This window comes from Scardinius erythrophthalmus, assembly GCF_964197995.2.
Source record: "Scardinius erythrophthalmus genome assembly, chromosome: 25".
In the NCBI taxonomy this organism is placed as follows: domain Eukaryota; kingdom Metazoa; phylum Chordata; class Actinopteri; order Cypriniformes; family Leuciscidae; genus Scardinius; species Scardinius erythrophthalmus.
Window position 1 is genome coordinate 28,382,170 of NC_138245.1, and position 20,601 is coordinate 28,402,770.

Genomic DNA, 20,601 nt, shown 5'->3' on the forward strand with positions numbered 1-20,601 from the left:
AAATACTCCTTCTGGTTTGTCACAAGTTTCGGAAAGTTTTTTTCGAGTATGGCTCTGTCTTACGTAAGATAGAGCGGAATTTCCTTATATGGGTCCTAAGGGCACTTCTCCGGTAAGATCGCGGGCGCGCGCGCACTCGTAGACTAGAGCAAGAGAGCGAAAGCAGTTCGCCATCAAAGCACCCTGCCCGGCTTTTGGGAAGTCAATGTCACCAAAGAAGTGTGTTTTTGGTTGCCAGGGCAAGACACCCTGCACAGATTCCCAAAGAACCCGGCGTTAAGGAACCCGTGGATGGAGTTTGTTTTCCTGAGCATAAACGGAGTTGTGTAAGACTGTTGTTCCCTGCATTTCGACGATGATTGTTTTATAAACAAAGCCCAGATCGACGGATTTGCAGATCGTCTAATGCTTAAGGATCGAGCAGTCACAATGATAAAGGTTCGCGGTCGTGCGTTGGAACGGTGAGTAAAACTGTTGAACAAATGTATCTGTGTGTTGTTAGCTAGGCGGGTAAGCACAGCTAAGCTTCGCCCACACGGCCCGCCCCCAGCCGCTCGTTTTTTTCCGGAAAGACTCGGTACAGCCTATCTTTCAATTAAAAATATAATAAAACAAAAGACTTTTTGGAGATATGAAGGATGCAATATTACTCTATAGGTACTCAAGATTAACAGGAGATTGAGTGAAAATGAGCATTTCACCCCCCCTTTAAATATTTTGAGTAGTGAAAACCTGCTACAGTAGCTTTAACTAGCTAATTCAGTAAATGCTACCTTGTTAACTGGTGACACTATGCTTTGATAGCATTAGCAGAACATAGTTCTTACTGAATGAGTACAGCAATTTAAACTTTTAACATACACTGTTCTCAAACCAAGCTCATGCTCCACTCGTCACCATGATGGTAACCAGCCCCTAACCCCATAACAAAACGTTAAACACGACTAAATCTCCCACTCAACACTTCATTTTAGCATTTACTCTCCCTTTTCAGTGTCATGGCAAAGCATGCTGGGAAATAGAAATCCCAGCACAGTTTCAATTAAATTTAAGTTCGTCTAAATTAAAAGAAACAAGTTCATAGAACTCACAATGAAACAATTCAACTTACTTAAAATGTGTCAGTTTTGTGAACTCAAAAAAAAAAAATTCTAAATACTCAAAGTTATTTTGATGGAATTTGTATAATTTGAGTTGGCCCTACTCAAACCAATTAATTATTTTGAGCGTTAGGGTTTTCAGTGAGCTATACCTGCTCATGCACTCCCACGGCCCACTCTGTTGTGACTGGTTGGCAACCTTGACTGACTTTGTAAAGGCTTCCGCTTGCTGCTTTCTCTCGCCAGAAGATCTTACACATACATCTACAATTCTGCTAGTAGCTCAAAAAGGCCCCATTTTATAATCACTACGCACAATATCTCTACATTTGCGCACATGCTGCTTCTACTTGCGTCAATATTATTCCTGCGTGCGTTAATTGTTACATCACTTGAGTCAATGCTTGGTTTTACCTGCGTTAATGGAATTAGCAATACACACATTTGTTTATTGTGCATTTTATCAGTTTTCTACCTTTCTAGACATTTAACTCCTGTCTTAATTTTTTAGCAGTTACACACAACAATGCTCCTGTTCACCCACACACATAATGCAACATACGTCATCTTTACAGGATTTGTGCACAGTATACGTTTTTGTCACCTTCTGAAAACTTCATGGCCTCTAGAGATTTTCCAAGATCTGTAATTTTCTGCTTTTTAATATATTTTTGCTTATAATTTAGATCTTTATCTAATATAACACTCATTTCTCTTGACATGGTCTGTAAGATTTTTTGAAATGTTTTTGAAAGAAGTCTCTCATGCTCATCAAGCCTGCATTTATTTGATCAAAAATTCAGTAAAAACAGAAATATTTTGAAATAATATTATTACCATTTAAAATAACTGTTTCCTATTCAAATATATATTAAAATGTTATTTATTCCTGTGATCAAAGCTGAATTTTCAGCATCATTACTCCAGTCTTCAGTGTCACATGATCCTTCAGAAATCATGATGATTTGCTGCTCAAGAACCTTATTATTATCTTTTATCTGAACTATTATCTTAACTTATTATCGATGTTGAAAACAATTGTGCTGCTTAATATCTTTTTGGAAACATACTTTTTTTTCAGTATTCTTTGAGAAAGTTTTAAAGAACAGCATTTATTTGAAATAAAAATAATTTCTAACAATGTAAAAGTCTTTACTGTCACTTTTGATGAATTTAATGCATCCTTGCTAAATAAAATGATTAATTTCTTTTTCACCCCAAACTTTTGAACAGTAGATATGGAGAAACATGCTTTCTGCATACATATTATATCAAACACCATCTTGACTCATTAATATCAATTATAACATGACGAGGCGTTCATGCAATAGTCATACTTGATTTGTAGAAAGGTAAATAACTAGTCATAAGGATGAGCAATAATAATGATTTCATTAGCATTCTAACAACATACTGTATGAGATCTCATTTGGCCTGAAGTTATAAACAGAGGCTCATAGACTCATCCAAATGTCTTGGCCCTGTTGCACGTATAGGCATGTTGCTCACAGGGGGACTGAACAGCACTAGCTGTGACCCAGCACAACATCTTCCCTGTATTCTCCGCCTGAGCAGGAAAGACATTGGCAGGCAAGACGCAGACCCTCGCTTTGGCTCCCAATCCCCCAAGTGTCTCTTCTTCCTCTCATCTTCTGTCTGTTTCTCCCGCCCAGCTGCAGAGCCAGAGATGGAGCAAGACTGCTTTATGGTAACACTACTTTATGTTCTACAAACATTTGTACATATTATAATGTGTATTATTAAACAAATAGTTCTAATTCTGATTAGAAGAGCTGTGATGTAAATCTCCTTATTGTATTTTTCCATTCATTTTTCCCATAGGGAGTTAATTGAAGAGTTATAAGCTATGCACCAATCCAACCAGCTATGAGGTGAATCATAACATTAGAAACTTTCATTTGAACCGAAAAAGTTTTGGAAAATCGGACAAAACGACAAAGGTAGGCCTACAGGACCGTGTACTTAACGGGAAAGAACTACAATCCCATGAAGCACTGCGAACTGCATAATCAAATTGAAAATGGAAAAATCTAAAACTACTCATTTACAAATGTTGGTTATATTAATATAAAAACAACATATTTTAAGTTTATTGCATAATATGCAGAAATATATAGAAACATTTTAAGTATTTTGAGGGTGTAGAGACGATTACGTCATTCGCAGTGCTTCACGGGAGTGGGCGGAGCTAAAGAGATATTTTGGCGCATGCATGTTGCTTTTTCGACTGATTGGTGTAATTTTCTATAATTTTCGATTGTTCATAAATAATAACACACTGATTTGAAATTGAATGTCCTGTTTTTTTATTTGCTAAAATGAAGAAATGATATTTGATTAACATATTTAATGCGCAGCATCTTCTGCTTGGGAAAATTTGAGATTTACAATACTATCATTCAGTTATTCAGTATTGTTGAGAATTAAAGTTACAGCATCATGGGTAATGTAGTTTTTCACCAGGAATTCCACTGTTAAACACGATCATTTAAAAAAAACAAGCTTAACAACATTGTGGACATTTGGTCTGTCTTTAAAGGTTTATACGTTATCGTTAAAAATCTGTTTCCCTATGGAGAAAGTGAATGGAGTTTTTACTTCCAGAACCCGACTGTTTCACTCTATTACATGACTCTATGGAATACTTGATTCTGATTCGACAATCGCAGCATTCTGTGGTCAAATATTTTTTGCATAATGACTATTGTCCCAGTCACTAGATTTCCAAGTTTCATGTCTCTCAAACGACTCCCTTTCTTTTTGCGTGCAAAAAAATTTGAACTCAGTATTTATTTGGTTTGTAGGTGTTATTATTGAGTTAAAGTACAGTCAACTTTATCTAAAAAAGCTGCACAAATGGGCAGCAAGTCACATTTATTTTATATATTGCATATACAATGCAGATTGTTTCAAAGCAGCTTCATATTAATAAACAGAAAAATAATTCAGTGTTGCAAAGTTAATCAATTATGAAACAAGTTCAATTTAGCTGGAAGCAACTCTGCGAAACATTTTCAAATATATAAACATTTTTAATTCAAGATACATTTACTTGAGAAGCAACATTTACTTACAATTTATCAAAGTAAACAAGAAAGCAAAAAAAAAAATTGTTTAAGATCATTTTTCTTGCCCCACTGAAAAATATTTTTTCTTGTTTTGAGCAAAAACTCATTTAATTTTGATAAACACAAAACTTAATATCATAAGTCATTTTGCTACTAAAGTAAATATATATTAATTAAAGAATTTTAAGATATGTTGATAGAAAACAAGACAAAAATACTTTTTTTGTTTTTGCAATGCAATCGTGTTTCTAATCAGCTCAAGTCAGTTCAATATTGATGCAATTCAGTTTATTAAAAGTGTTGATGTTGCAAAGTTAGTGTCATTATTCAGTCAGGATGACCAAATTATAATGCAGATAATTTATGTAGGCTATATTTCAACACTTATAAATGTCATGAAACCATGAGTTGTTAATTACTCGATGAAAGTTAAACTGTTACCAAATGAATATAAAAGCCGTTCACATTGAAAAACAATCAAACTTTTGATGGAGTGTTTACATTTGAGAAAAATGGCTATATGTTTAAATATACAGCAAATCTGGCATAATGTAGAGAAAGATCTTTTAAATGGCTAAAATTTTTGTGTATTTGAGCAGAAATCTGAAATTGGTTATGCAAAATGTGTTGATGCTGTTTAGGCGAGTGACACTAGCAGAAAAGCAGATGTTTTTTATGGTTATGTTGAATCAATGTCAGCAAAGCAAGTAAAGACTCCAGTTTGGAGGTTGGAAGTCTATAACTGAATCAGATATTGCCATGAGAAACGCTCTGAGAAGAGCAGATATGCAGACATCGTTTTATCTGCGCCTGAAGCACTTAATCAGAAAATCCATCAGACGATGGCGGCTGAGGTGGCCTCTTGTTCATAAATAATAACACACTGATCTGAAATTGAATGTCCTGTTTTTTTTATCTGCTAAAATGAAGAAATGATATTTGATAAACATATTTGATGCGCAGCATCTTCTGCTTGGGAAAATTTGAGATTTACAATACTATCATTCAGTTATTCAGTATTGTTGAGAATTAAAGTTACAAAAAGTGCAGCATTTCAGGAATATTAGTACAGAGTCATGAGGTAGACATTATGAAAGATCCAGATATTAAAATACGGTTTCAAAAAAATCCCCATAGTTGAATCTGATTCTAACATTTGATATATTTAATAAGATTAGATTGAATGCTGTATTCTTGGGGGTGTAATTTAATTATTTGACATTATTTGCTGCGTTATGTTTACCTTTAAGAAAAAATAGCTTATACATTTAATTATAACAGTTTATGCTGTCATGATAAATCTCAGTATTAAAGTCACATCATCACTTAAAAACAATTTTCATTTTGAAGCCTTACACTTCCAAAAATGAAAAAACTAAATTTCACATGTTCGAGAAATGATAGGGCTAGAATATGTTTTTTCACAATTCAATTATATTTTTTATTTTTATTTTATTTAAAATTTGCATTTATTTATGGATACTTTTATCGACTATAAAATGTTTTGTTGTTTGAAACAATGTTTCATGTGGTAACACTTCATATAAGTAAACTGTTTTTATTCAAGTCATAAATATAATCTAATTTGACATATGATTGAATAAACTCGTCTTATTAAGGCTACATGAATAAACACACGCACACACACACACAGAAATTTCAGGAAATTTTAGGGTCATTATGTTTAATTTGTTTAATTACCTTAAACATAAACAATTTTCCTTATTTTCTGTAAACAAAAATCTTTTTACAATCTGATTTCAATCAAATTTACAAAAAAAAATTGAAATCAATAAATATATGCATAGGATTGTAGCCGCAGATGATAAATGGGAGGTTTGCTGGATGTAATGATAGGGATGTGCATATTCCAAACCCTGCATTCTGATTGGCTGCTGTGTGTGACAGGCAGCGCTGGACCCGCCCCCGCGCTGCGCCTGGTGATGTTGCATGTGCCCGAGTGCAGGCAGTTCTGAAAGCAGTTCCTGATAGAAGCCACTGCTCCGATTCTACACTGGCAGAGAACGAGAGAGGGAGTGAGCGAGGGAGAGGGGAGAGCGAGCGAGAGAGAGGGAGAGAGAGAGAGATTTCTCCCCGTGCGCCGGGTCCACATTTGCACGATGGCATCAGATCCAGGGCTGCTGCCCCTCTTAGTGTGGACTATATCAATGCAGGTCCTGGGCTCCAGAGGAACGTCTAATAATGAAGGTAAGTGTGTGTGTGTGTGTGTGTGTGTCATACTGATGGAGACTTATGCTGTCTTGCTTTCAGATGTCAGGGTGATGCAAATGGGGAGACCGGGGCTAGTTGTCACAGCGTCTGTATCAGTAACTATGGGAATTAGACTTTAAAGTTAATCGAATATCATAACATTATACTTTTCTCTGTTTTTCCTACTTTATTGTACATTTCCACTGCTCTATTATAAAGTGTCCTTGAGTTGGTAGAAAGGCACTAGATTAAATAAACATTATTATTATTATTATATATTATTTTGTTACAGCTGTTAGATGACCACAATAAAACAAGAGTGGTGAACATTAAGAGAAAAATCTGACATAATTCAAACTTTTGGTTCAAAAATGCTCTCAGGAGTCAGTGTTTTTCATAAATACCTGGTCTCTATAAGTTGTTTAAATGTGGTAATTTTATACAGTGCAATTTATTATTGCCAGAAAGGATATTTTTGAATGTTACCTTTTCTAGTTTTGCATAATTTGATTCTGCCTGGAAAGCATATAATAGGCTGTTTAAAGGCAGGTTTTCATTGTGACAACATGCCCCACTATCACCAAATGTCAGTGTGTGTATTTTTTATTTATTTTTCCTGGCCAATAATGGTGTTGGCAAAAAATATTGACTTTCAAAAATAAACCTTATCTGGAGTTAAAAGTGTGACAACTAGCCCCGGTCTCCCCTTGATGACACTTGGCCGTTAAATGCATCAGTACAAATGACAGGAAAACTTTTATTGAGAGTGATGTGTGTGTGTGTGATTAAAAACAATGCTTTTGGAAAGTGCACATATATCATGAAGTAAGTGTGTGTGTTTGTGTGTGTGTGTGGGCTGATCGGTTGCTGTGAAAGAGGGAACACACACTGCCTGTTCGGATCTGTCATTGTGATTGGACTGATCCCGCCACTTTTCCAGAGTTCTGCCGGGCTCATCGGTGCGATAACACACAGCGAGAGCATTTCTGAATCTTTTTAGTGTTTCTGATATAAATCTGGCATTATATCACGGACTACATGACTATATCATGCTGTAAATCTTATATTTCAGAGCATCAGATTGGCAAAAGAGCACTGTTGGGGTGATAAGGGTCTTTTCTCATCATATCTAACATCAGATCATCACTGAGTCGTTCTCTTACACACACACACACTGCGATGTTGTCTTGCAGAATCCTGTGTGCTCTGTCAGGATATGTGGTTATTCCCTCGCATAACTCGCTCTTCAAAATTAAAGACTTTTGCTTCTGTTATTAACTTTCAGTAAAAACAGTAATACATACTTTTTAGTACGTTTGGATAGACACCGAAACATCCACTATTAATGTATTGACAGCATCTTTATTTAATTTCTTTATATAACTACATTTACATATTTTTTTTTATAAAATATAATATATTATAAATTAAAATATATGACAAATATAAGATAAATTTATCCTATGAATTTTATTCTATACTATTTTTTAAATTCTATTGATTTTCTTTACATGTTTTCATATTTATTTAATTTAATTTAATAGAAAAATATAATGTTATAAATTAAAATGTATTACAAATATTATAATTCATCCTATGAATTCTGTTAGTCTATTGATTTTCTGTACAAACATACATTTACATATATTTTATAATAAATTAGATCAATTTAATATGTAGTAAATTAAAATTAAGTCATATGAATTATATTCTATTCTATTGATTGTCTTTACATATTTACTAATCAAATTAATCTAATTTATTCTAAAATATGTTATAGAATTAAAATATATAACAAATATATTATAAATTCATTTTATGAATTTTATTCAATAGATTTTCTTTACAATCATACATTTACATATTAAATTAATCTAATTACTTATAAAATATAAAGTCGTAAATAAAAATATATTACAGATATATTATAAATCCATCCTATTAATTCTATTCTGTTCTATACTATTCTATTCTGATGATTTTCTTTGATTCATAAACACTTGCACATCTCTAAAGTAGTAAGATGAATATATAAAGTGTCTTTATTGCTGTCAGATATTGTGCATTATGAGATCTTGTTGATCATTTTTAAAGAAACGTCTTCATACTGTACGGGCCGTGCTGTAGAATATTGATCTCTGTTTTGATGTTGTGTGGACGTTAAGCGGTTGTGACCTCATGACCTCACTCAGCCTGTGTGTGTGTGTGTGTGTATACGTCATCTCAGGCTCAGGGTTTGCGTGTGGCCGAGGCTGCAGCTCGGCACGCATGTTGCGCTCAGACACACTAAGTGAACACACGGTTTGCGTGATATTTCTGCCTCTCTAGTCACTGTCACAAACGGTTCAATACAGCATGAAGCCCGCTGAGGTGAGAGAGAGAGAGAGAGAGAGAGAGAGAGAGCGAGAGAAAAACACTCTAGATGACAGTTGTGCTGTCAAACAAGGAGACCGGGGCTAGTTGTCACGCATAAGTTGTGACAATAGCTTAATCTCAGACGATTTCAGTCAGAAGTCCAATGCATAAATGCTAGTTTTTGCTTACCAATGCAGCATCATATTCTTGCCGAATCTGTTTGGTGAACAAGTTCCAAATATTTAATAGCTTTTTAATTTTTTTTATAGTCAAGTTTTTTTTTTTTTTTTGACTTTCAGTAATAAACCTGCCCTGAAAAATATTCACTGGAGTAAAAAGTGTGACAACTAGCCCCGGTCTGCAGTGTATAAACAAATACACCTTCAGCTTTCAATTTCGCCTTTAATTTAACGGCAGACGCTTTCAAAAGCATCTCAGTAGAAATTTGTTCTGAACGAGTTGCAGTGACAAAAGAAAACAAGGCACCTATTTTTGAGCTTTCAATCGACGAGACGCATGTTTGAAATTCAGAATAACTCTGTTCTTTAACGCTACGCTGTTCAGTGCTTTACTGCTGATGCATTTGGTATTTTGTTGAATTGTTCCATTAACCTGCACAAAAGTCTTTTGAAAATCCTTGTTGAAAAGAATTTCTACCTGCCCTATAAAGTACTTTAGTGTGAGCGTGATTAAGCCAGAGTTTGTATTGCATTGCATAAAACATCCAAGAGATTTCCCTCTATGATTGTGTTGTGCATATTCTCGTGTAAAAGATGAATCGTGTTGGCAGAATCGCTAAAACTCAATGTTTTTTTGGTCATGATTAAAAAGGCATACGCAAATGTTGACATCAAGTGCACTTACAGAGAGAGAAAGAAGTGTTTATGAAGTCAGTCAGAGAGAGCACTACAGTAATTGTAAGAAACATTGTACATTATGCAGTCAGACATACTGTATTAAGATATAATGGATCATTTTGTGAACGCATTGTGACCACATGAGTTTCTTTGGTTTTCTTTATTAATGTAATGTTATTTTGTTTTAATTTATTTTATTTTATTGTATTTATTTATTTTTTATTTTATTCAGATTGAGAGATATCCAGTTAATTTCAAACCCAAATTGCTTATGGCTAGAAGACAAGTGTAAGGACAAAAAATGATTAAGAAACAAAAAAGTTTTGACACAATAACATTTGTTAACATTAGTGAACTACGAATGAACAATGCTTCTACAGCATTTCATGTTCATTATTGAGAACAAATGTTGTACAGTATCTGTTAACATTAAGCACAGTAAACTTACATGAACATACACTATTTTATTAACTAACATTTACAAAGTTTAATAAATGTTGTAAAACATATTGCTCATTAGCTTATGTTAGTTAATGCATTAATTAATGTTAATAAATTATTTATTTTAGTGCCTTCCACTGTGTGAATTTTTTATTTTATTTTTTTATTTGCCCTTGATTGGAATATTTATCAGTGGATGTGTGAAATTTATATGAGAAACTAAATGAATTTAAGTCAGAGAGTTTCTCAAAGACCCTTTGCATGCTGAAATGAACGAGATCTTGTTTGAAGAGTGATTTTTTTTTTCCTTGTACGTGATTGGCACCTTTCTGATGAGAAAAGATTAGCATGAGTGTTGTTTTTTTGAATGTTCTGCTCTGCTCTGATGATTTTACAGCACACTCAAGGTTTGAACATGAATCTTTTGGGCTTTCTGTGAGGGAACCTCAAGCTCCGTATCTGAACCTCTTTAGTAGAAGAAGCCTTGCTAAAGGCGTTCCTCATAGACAAGCTCTTACTCTTCTAAAATCACATTAGTAATTCATTGATCCATGATGTAGTCATCTTAATGCTCTATAAAGTGAGTGTTCGACAGCAGAAGTTCATATTTTCCGATCTTATGTATATTAATTAAGTCAAAATCATAGTTCAGTGAGGTTCTGAGTTAAATGAAGTCCTGTTTATTTATTGTACATTTCGTTTTTTATGAATTAATAACAGTGGATGTATTAAATGTGTTTTTAAGTTTGTAAGAAATGCAAAAATATGTTGATTTTGTGCTTTTACAAACAAAAACCGCATTGTTATTTCAGTACAATCAAGTAACTGTTATAGTTTTTTATTAATATTTTGAAGCATTTTTTAATTTTTATATTTTCAGTTTTTTTTTTTCAATTTGTTTTAATAGTTTATTTTATGTTATTATGTCTATATAGTTTTTATTAACTTTTATTTCAGTTTTAGTTATTTTAGTAGCATCAAGGTAAACTAAATTAAAATGAGAAAAGTTGCCTTGGCAAGTAGCTGAAATAAAATAAAAATCTTATCTCATCTCAAGTATGAAAAATGCTTTTTATTATTATTAATTTAGTTTCAGTTTTAATACAACAACCCTGCTGCATAGTACTTGATTTTAGCGTGATAGATTTAAGTGAAACCTTTTAAAGTGCAACGAACTGAATGCTTTTCAACATTCAGCAGAACATTCTTCTTGATTTTTTATTTTTTTATTTTTTTTGCGTACGTGTGCAGTTCGCGATCAAGATTCTAGACACTTGCGCTTCTGCATGTAGGTTACATCAAAGCTTCAATGGCTTTAAAAGCGGGAAGAAAAGTGACTGCTGAAGTGTGACAGTAGGGAAAAAAATCCCAAAGCAAAGCCTTATCTTCCCAGGGAGAAAACAATGATTCCCGAACAGGACTGTCAAATCCCTTTCCTCTGTTTATATCCGCGCGGGAGGCCGAGGAAAGAGATGGCAGTCCTGCTCTGTAATTGGGGTCTCAGCATCACAGGGTTCATGCACAATTTCAGGAGGGTTGCGCACAATGTCCCCGACTTGTCCTGCTGTTTTGAGGCCTTGCACCATCTTCCTCCTGCAGGACATTTGCTCTGATCTGTTAAAATGACAGGAATGCAGTGTGTGAGATGCATTATGATTTCTTACATGTCCGTCGTCGCTGCGGAGGAAAAGCAGAGCTGAAACCTGCATGAGGAAACCTCTCTGTGTGGGGAATCTGATATTGATTGCGGTCCGTTTGTGACTTTGATAAGTGCGGATTCGGCGATGGGGAGAGACACTAGGCTGTAGTGCTTTAGCATCTGGGATGATAACACGTAAGGTTGTGGGTTCAGATCCCAGAGGAGAATACAAGGGACACTGAGATCCCATAGCTTTACATTGCATTCAATCGTCTTACTCGGTAGTACAGTTTTGTGCTATCTGCTAAAATATATGCACTAGCATTCAGAAGATTAAGGGTCAGTCCTTTTTTATTTATTTATTTATTTATTCTGCAAGGACACAATAAATTGATCAAAAGTGACAGTAAAGACATTTATAATGTTGCAGATTTTATTCATTTGAACTTTTTATTAATCAAATAATCCTGATTTTCCACAAAAATATTAAGCAGCACAACTGTTTTCAACATTAATAATAATCAGAAATGTTTTTTTCGAACAGCAAATCAGCATATTAGAATGATTTCTAAAGGATCATGTGACACTGAAGACTGGAGTAATGATGCTGAAAATTCAGCTTCGCCTCAAAGGAATAAATTAAATTTTACAATATATTCAAATAGAAAACAGATATTTTAAATTGTAATAACATTTAAAATTTTTAAAATAACATATTTTAAAATTAAAATATAAAAAAAATCACACTGACCCCGAACTTTTTAACAGTAGTGTACAGTAAATATCCTCGAAGCAAAAAGACAGATATTATTGCTGAAGCTCAAACTTGCTGCGTAACTCGAGAACGAACCTCATTGGTTCACACACGTCAAGCGAACATGCTTGAGCTTCTGTTTCCCACAGCTGATGTGTGTGTTGATGAATGTTTATATGTGAATTAAAGCCTAAAGTCAGTCTGTTCATCATATACAGTGATGTAACCACAATGTTTCCCGTGCGGCATCAGACGATACATATACCTGCACATGATCTTTATCAGACTGCACAGTCGACTGTCTGTGTTTGCAGTAGTGAACGTGTGTTTCGAGGATATCCTAATCAATACAGGCAGTTTGTGCTCGTGTTTAGTAGCGGCTAGGGCTTCAGACCGATGCCTGTCGAGGCGACTCACTTGGGTTTGGAACGGAGACTCGATTCACAGAAATAGTATACATTATTTGGTCTTGTTAAATGCATTCTACATTTCTGACTCTATAATGAAATGATGTGTCAGTCCATTCAATTTGCTCTAGTGCCAGCCTGAACGAGACCAACAGACCTGATGCATGACGCTTAAAAAAAGAGCCACTTGATGCTGTTTTTCAGGACGAAGGGAAGGATAGATAGAGAGAGAGAGGGAGAGAGTGAGGACGAAAGGAGATAGATGGCATTCGGGCATGGTGGAAATGGAGTGGCCCACAGCAGACATAAACGAATGCCTGTGTTGAAGTCTATGGCCGTGCTTGAGGGGTTTGTGTCCCAATGAGCTGAAGCTCCTGTGTGTGTGTGTGCTTGTGCCACTCATTCCTCACCAGCGCAGACACTTACGAACACTACCGATCAGGTGAAGGAACTAATCTGGTTTAAGATAATTGAATTAGATTTAGTCCAATAAATATTTTTAAAACGATAGTCACCATTAATCGTGCCAGACCAGGATTAAAGGGATTGTTAGAAGATATTTTATAGGATGTTTGTAACCAGACAGGGGACTTTAGCCATTGACTACCATCAATATTATTAGAATTATTATTTTTTTTTCTACTATGGAAGTCAATGGCTCCTGTCAACTGTTTGGTAATCAACATTCTTGAAAATATCCTCTTTTGTGTTTAACAGAAGAAAGAAACTCACACAGGTTTGGAACAACTTGAGGGCGAGTAAAAGATGACAGAATTTTCATTTTAGGTGAACTATCCCTTTAAGATTTATCTAAAAAGACACCTTTTAAAAGTGTTTTTGCCAGAATTTAGTTTTTGCCAGAATTATTCAGAATTTCAATTAATTTGTGCTTTTTACGACTTATTTTATACATACAATGACATACAATAAAAACAGTAGTGTATAGATTGTATTTGTATTATGGATATTTATGTATTTTTAGATATTTATTTTTTATTAATGTATTATATTAATTGTAATAAATTCTTTCTTACAAAAATAGTCTAAAAAGAAGAAATTCTCAAAAAAAAGCAAAAAAAAAAGCAGTTAGGTTAGTTTGATAGTTTTTTTTGTGTGCGTGTGTGTGTATATATATATATATATATATATATATATGATGCTTTTATAGGTTAACTATTATAAGGGTCTACATTAACACACACACACTCAGAAGGAAATTCAAAACTATTCTGATAGTAAGCCAATAATGGTGTACAGAGAATATTAAGTACATTTTTACTTTTACATTTTTAAGTATTTTTATTTTTTTATAATTATATAAAATCAGTATAAATACAAATATTTTACCTCTAAGAACTCATTTTTAAAGGAAACGCGTCTTCTTTTTTCATAATTTTCGATGTCCTTTTTTTGTCACTGGCCTGTTTATAAAAAATTTCAAATTCATAAACTAAGATTTGAGTTTATATACAGATTTATTGCGACATCAAGTCATATTCAGTCTTTTGTGGTGGTGGTGGGGGGGGGGGATCTCTTCAAGTGCTTTCTTGTGTCTGAGATTGAATTTGGGAATATTTTGAGTCTAGAAGATTCTTCAGTGTTCCAGCTCGCTCTGCGTCACGACGCAAAACAATGTGATACAGCGCTCTTGAAACTCTGTCTGATCCTCCGTGATGGATTTCTCCCTCTCTTTTCACGGTGGAAATGTATTTTAAACCTCATAATCTGCACATAAATCAAAGGTTTAACCTAATTCGGCGATGTGGCGAACGTGGTGGAAGTCTACAGTGAGATCTCCACAACCAACACGCTCGCCGCAATATTGATGCTTCGCGCTCGCACATTCATCACATTAAAATGTGACGAATAAATTCATCATTTAAAGCCAGCGCGGATGCTATAGGAGGTAGAAAATTAATAAAGATTATTTGAAAAAGAGAAGAGCAGCAAACGGAGCTCATTCTGAGGAAAAAGATTTATTTAATATCTCTTTCACCCCGTTGCATCACCGTACAACAAGTTTTTTTAGTCTGCGGCCCAGATTATTGGAGAAAAGATCTAGCTTGTGAACTGAAGGTTTAATAGAGGTGTGAGCGAGGCTTGATATTTCTCATACGTTAAATAATTACCAGAAAAAACTTGTTTACAACTCTTTCCCGAGGCCTTTAAACCTGTGGAAAATCAAGTTATAGTTTGGTGATGAAAGAAATAATCTCTTTTTCCAAGCGTTGGGTTTTGTGTGTGTGTTTGTGTGTGTGTCATTTATTTTTAGACTTTTTATTGAGAAACGTAACCATGCCAGTGTCATATCAGCGGCGACGTGGCTTTGAAATGAATTGGCCATTTTCAGTCGAGCGTGTCTTGTCATTTCACGGGGTACGGCTGAAATTGCTGCCGTTCTATCAGCGAGAGATCGTTTAGTATCTATATTGTACTGGACTTATTTCCATTAAATGCTATCAGAGTGTATAGATTCACCTCAGTGCTTCCATTGAATGGCAGCCCAACACTAAAGCCTTTTATATGGATTAAAATATGTCTATCTATGACTGTCAAAAAAGACTTATCGTTGTTCATCTGAGAAAGACTTATCCTGACTGTTATATGAGAAATCGTGCATTGCTTTAAGGGATTTACTGATTTTGTCAAATGATTTTGTCTGACGTGCTGAATGTGAACACAAATCGGGCTTATGTTTGTCAAGTCAAGGAAACTGAAGGAATTTAATAAAGTGAATTTGTAAGCAATGTAGATTTCTTTCAGTCTCCTTCAGAGACGGCGAAGGCCTCCCGAAGAGCATAAAGATGATCTTTCTGTGACTTTGAAGAGGATCTTTTAGAAACAGACGGACACTATCAGAGAGTTTGATGGGCCGGAATCAGTTCGAGAAGAGCGTAAAGGCCCGTTCACACACAGGACCATAATAATGTATTTCTAAAAATCGTTCCAAATATAAAGAAAAGCAGAGTCTACATCACAATAACGATAACGGCACAGAGAAACGATATCGTTGAAATCACTTTCAGAACAATTTTTTTTGATAAATGAATGATGAAAACAGCATTTAAAGCGGCAGGCGACAAAACGGCAGCGCTTATAATTAACAGAACGTTATCGTGCGTTAATATAGTTATCCTTATAGTTCTCATTCTTGCTGTGAACAGGCCTTAAGACACACAAATGCTCGAATCACTTGAGGAGTGACCTGCTAATATTATTTCCATTTTGGTTTAAAGTACGTATTAACCAAAATTATGTGTAATGCAAGTGTCATTTTTATCATCTCATTGATCAATTTAATTTTTTATTTTGACCTGACATACTTTATAAGTAAGGGTTAATTATGGAAGCTTGTTTCCGCCACTGAATAAAACATTTTAAAAGATAATTGCGACTTTTTATCTCACAATTGCGAGTTTACATCTCGCAATTCTGAATTTATTTCTCAGAATTGCGAGATATAAAGTCAGAATTGCATGAAATAAAGTCAGAATTGCGTGATATAAAGTCAGAATTCTGAGATATAAAGTCAGAATTGCGAGATATAAAGTCGCAATTGCGTCTTATAAAGTCAGAATTCTGACTTTTTTTCTCGCAATTGCGACTTTATATCACGCAATTCTGACTTTATATCTCAGAATTCTGACTTTATATCACGCAATTCTGACTTTATAACACATAATTGCGAGTTTATATCTCGCAATTCTGACATCTTTTCTCAGAATTGTGAGATATAAAGTCCAATTCTAAGGGGGGAAAAAAGACGGACTTTTTTTTTTTTTTTTTTACCTTAGAATAGTTTATATCTCACAATTCTGACTTTATAACACGCAGTTGCGACTTTATACCATGCAATTCCAACTTTATATCTCCCAATTGCGTGATATAAAGTCAGAATTCTGAGATATAAAGTCAGAATTGCGTGATATAAAGTCGCAATTGCGAGAAAAAAAGTCAGAATTCTGACTTTATAACACGCAATTGTGACTTTATTTCACGCAATTCTGACTTTATATCTCGCAATTCTGACTTTAAAACACGCAATTGCGACTTTATTTCATGCAATTCTGACTTTATATCTCGCAATTCTGAGAAATAAAGTCAGAATTGCGAGATGTAAACTCGCAATTGTGAGATAAAAAGTCGCAATTATCTTTTATTTTTTATGTTTTTTGTGGCGGAAACAAGCTTCCATAGTTAATGCCCGACGAGGTGTCCATTATCAGGTATTAATGGACGACGCGCGGAGGACGGTTGCCTCCGCCAAAGTCCATTAATACCTGACAATGGACACCTCGAAGGGCATTAACCCGCTCATACCATGGTCACTTGCCAAATAACACATTTTTAAAACATTAGTTTATATTTTAATTAGTTTTACAATCGAAATCTAAAGTTACAAGTTACAAACAATAACTTGGTTTCCTTGGTTACGCCTTACGGTTTATTTAGGTGTACATTATCACTTTTTAACGGACACCCTGCAGCCAATCAGAATCGAGTATTCACCCAGACCATGGTATAAGCATACTTAATGTCTTAAAGTGTTTCTCTTTTAATTTAACATTTAATTGAAATGATCATTCTAAATAAAGGAGTGTGTTCAATAGTGTATTAGTTTTTCCTCAGGTATCATTGAAATGAAATTTCATTGGTACACTCTTAAAAATAAAGGTTCTTTGTTGGGGTGTATGGTTCCATGAAGAACCTTTAACATCCAAGGAACCTTTCCATTGCACAAAAGGTTCTTTAGATTATAAAAGGGTTCTACACCATCAATCTCATGTGACCTCACATTGTTGGAGTAAATTTGTGTTTCCCATACATTGATTTCTTTGTTGCGGCCCGCCACAATATCTAGTGACCGCCACAAATAGATTTGTGCTTCCTATATATAGAGACTTCTGAAATTTTTGTATCATGATAAATTATCGCTAGTTGTGTGGTTCAGAATAATATAGAAGTTTTATTTATATAGCGCCTTTCCATAGCTCAAGGTCGCTGATTACAATACATTTACACACCCACATTACAATCACATACGGACACATATAGTCACATTATCCAAAATACATGTTAAGATATGTTTTTAGCTGAGTCTTGAACCGCAGATGAGATATTACGACGTGTAAAGGGTTGTGAACTCCATAATTTAGGAGCATTAACACTAAATGACCTTCCACAGACACCCGGGAACGGGCAGAGCTTGTTTTAATGTGGGGCTTGACTTGAATTTTTCCATTGTGAATTGATTGGATCATGAAAAGTACCAGAATTGAACAGATTTTGGATTTTTTCTCGAATTGTAGGCCTACATTGAGACTGTCAAAGCAGGTCAGAACCGTTTAAATCCTTTTGAAAACTAGTGAACATTAAATCCTTGGTCATTACTGCTACTGACTAACTAAAGCAAAACTGTAGCCTATGTTCCACATAGTGGTCTTGCTGTACTTTCCCTCATCCAAAAATAGCTTTGCAGGTCTTTTCGTTCCTCCAGCAAACAAGTGAGCGTACTCTCCCCGAGGGCCGTCCGGCTTTGACGTGTCCACTGTGTCCTCCAGGGACAGACGGAGGCTAGTGTTTGTGTATCTTCAGGTCTTCGCTCACCTCAGACTGAGAAGAACACGAAGCGTTGGCGTAAACCGATCCGTCAGACAGACAGTCGACTGAAATAATTGAAGTGTGAGCCGTGGAGGAGAACAGACAGACGTGTGCCGTACAGCGGGGGAATTCATCTCCATTTCTGAACGCCATCAACAATTCATTACAGTTCACTGAAGTCGTCCTCATCTAAAAGCGGCCGGATATTGGACGCGGAAATAGTGGCGATCTAATGACCGTTTCCTACAAGCGTGATGTGTTTTCAGTGGAGGGCCTCTCCGGAGCCTCGAGGAGAGATCATGAAATGTGTCCTCAAGGATTTCTCCGCTTCATGATAATGATAAACAGAATGTTGTTTTAAACGTCGTGTCGCTCGAAGACTCCCCGCAGAAGCTCTCCGTCGAGCGCGAGGGTGTTTAGTCAGGACGCCTTTGTTGTTTTCCTTGTGAAGTGTTGAAAGGATGTGTCATTTCAAACAGAGAGAGATGGCCGCTTTTCCGCCTGAGAAACAAAAGCACTGGCACATAGTCGCTGTGTGAAATCCGAAGTCAACTTAATTATAATGGAGAAAACAATATTTGTCAGATCAGCTCCCCGGTTAGCAGTCCTAACGTGAAATTTGCCTTAATCAGTTGCAGTATACTGAGAGGATAGAGAACCAGGCAGCTGAAAACAGTCATATACTTTTCTTCAGTTTCAGAATGTTAAGGCTACTTCAAATACTTGATAATGCTGTTAGATAGCGGATAAACCCTGTTTATATTGTTATCTGTTTGTCTTTCTGTTCATATTTCTTTCTTTCTTTCTTTTTTTTCTTTCTTTCTTTCTTTTTTTTCTTTCTTTCTTTCTTTCTTTCTTTCTTTCTTTCTTTCTTTCTTTCTTTCTTTCTTTCTTTCTTTCTTTCTTTCTTTCTTTCTTTCTTTCTTTCTTTCTTTCTTTCTTTCTTTCTTTCCTACAGCAAGGTTTTATTAATTGAGAGAAAACACACACACATATATATATATATATATATATATATATATATATATATATATATATATATATATATATATATATGTATATATATATATATGTATATATATATATATATATATATATATATATATATATATATATATATATATATATATATATATATATATATTAGGGCTGTCAAAAGATTAATCGCGATTAATCGCATCCAAAATAAAAGTTTGTGTTTGAATAATATGTGTGTGTACTGTGTATAATTAAATTTGTATATATAAATACACACACATGCTTGTATATATTTAAGAAAAATGTGTAATTTATATATAAATAAATATATTTATATATAATATAAATTATATATAAATATATACAGTATGCAAATATTTCTTAAATGCAGGCATGTGTGTGTATTTATATATACAAAATAATTATACAGAGTACACACACATATATTATGTAAACACAAACTTTTATTTTGAATGCGATTAATCTTTTGACAGCCCAAATATATATATATATATATATATATATATTAAATAAATACATAAATAAATAAATAAAATAAATGTGTGTATATATATATATATATATGTATGTATGTATGTATGTATGTATGTATATATGTATATATATAATTTTATTTATTTATTAATTTAATTAAATTTATTTAAAAAAAATATTTATTTCTTTTTCTTTTTTTTTCTTTTTTATACTTGGTATGCTTTTAGATTCCGGATTTTTAAAGCTCTATTTATGTTATTATCTGTGTTCTATTTTGAGAAACATAAAAAAAAATGCAGGCTGTTTAATTTGTTTTTTTGTTTTTGTTTTTTGTTTTGTATTATTCAAAGTGTTTCTCAATTAATTAAACATTGCTAGTTTAATTTACATAATATAACATTTTCTAAACAAAAAAAAGTGTATTCAATACTTGTTCTGTCACCAAAATATGTTTTGAGAATTTTGAAATTTCAGTGGTATTAGTAGAATAGACGTCTGAAATATCCGTATCATGACAAACAACAGCTAATTTGGTTGGGTTTGGTTGTGGGTTGTGGTTGTCACTGCCAGGGCCGTTCTTTGGGCAGTGGAACTGGTGTGAACGCAGTGTGTGAACATGGCCAATTAGAAAGGAAGAAATAATGATATTTTCCAGGAAGTTAAAAAACGTCTTT

At 34.2% G+C, this 20,601-nt stretch overlaps 1 protein-coding gene across 1 annotated transcript in view; it reads left to right on the forward strand.

Annotated features, from left to right (window-relative positions):
• Positions 1-6,309: 6,309 nt before the first annotated feature.
• The window catches only part of epha8 (eph receptor A8), a gene marked incomplete at its 5' end in the record, with an annotated part of 78,326 nt that continues 64,034 nt past the window's right edge, over positions 6,310-20,601 (forward strand). Inside the window, one exon of the mRNA XM_081358370.1 lies at positions 6,310-6,397. Coding sequence (XP_081214496.1) covers positions 6,310-6,397 — 88 coding nt within the window. The remainder of the gene's footprint in view (positions 6,398-20,601) is intronic.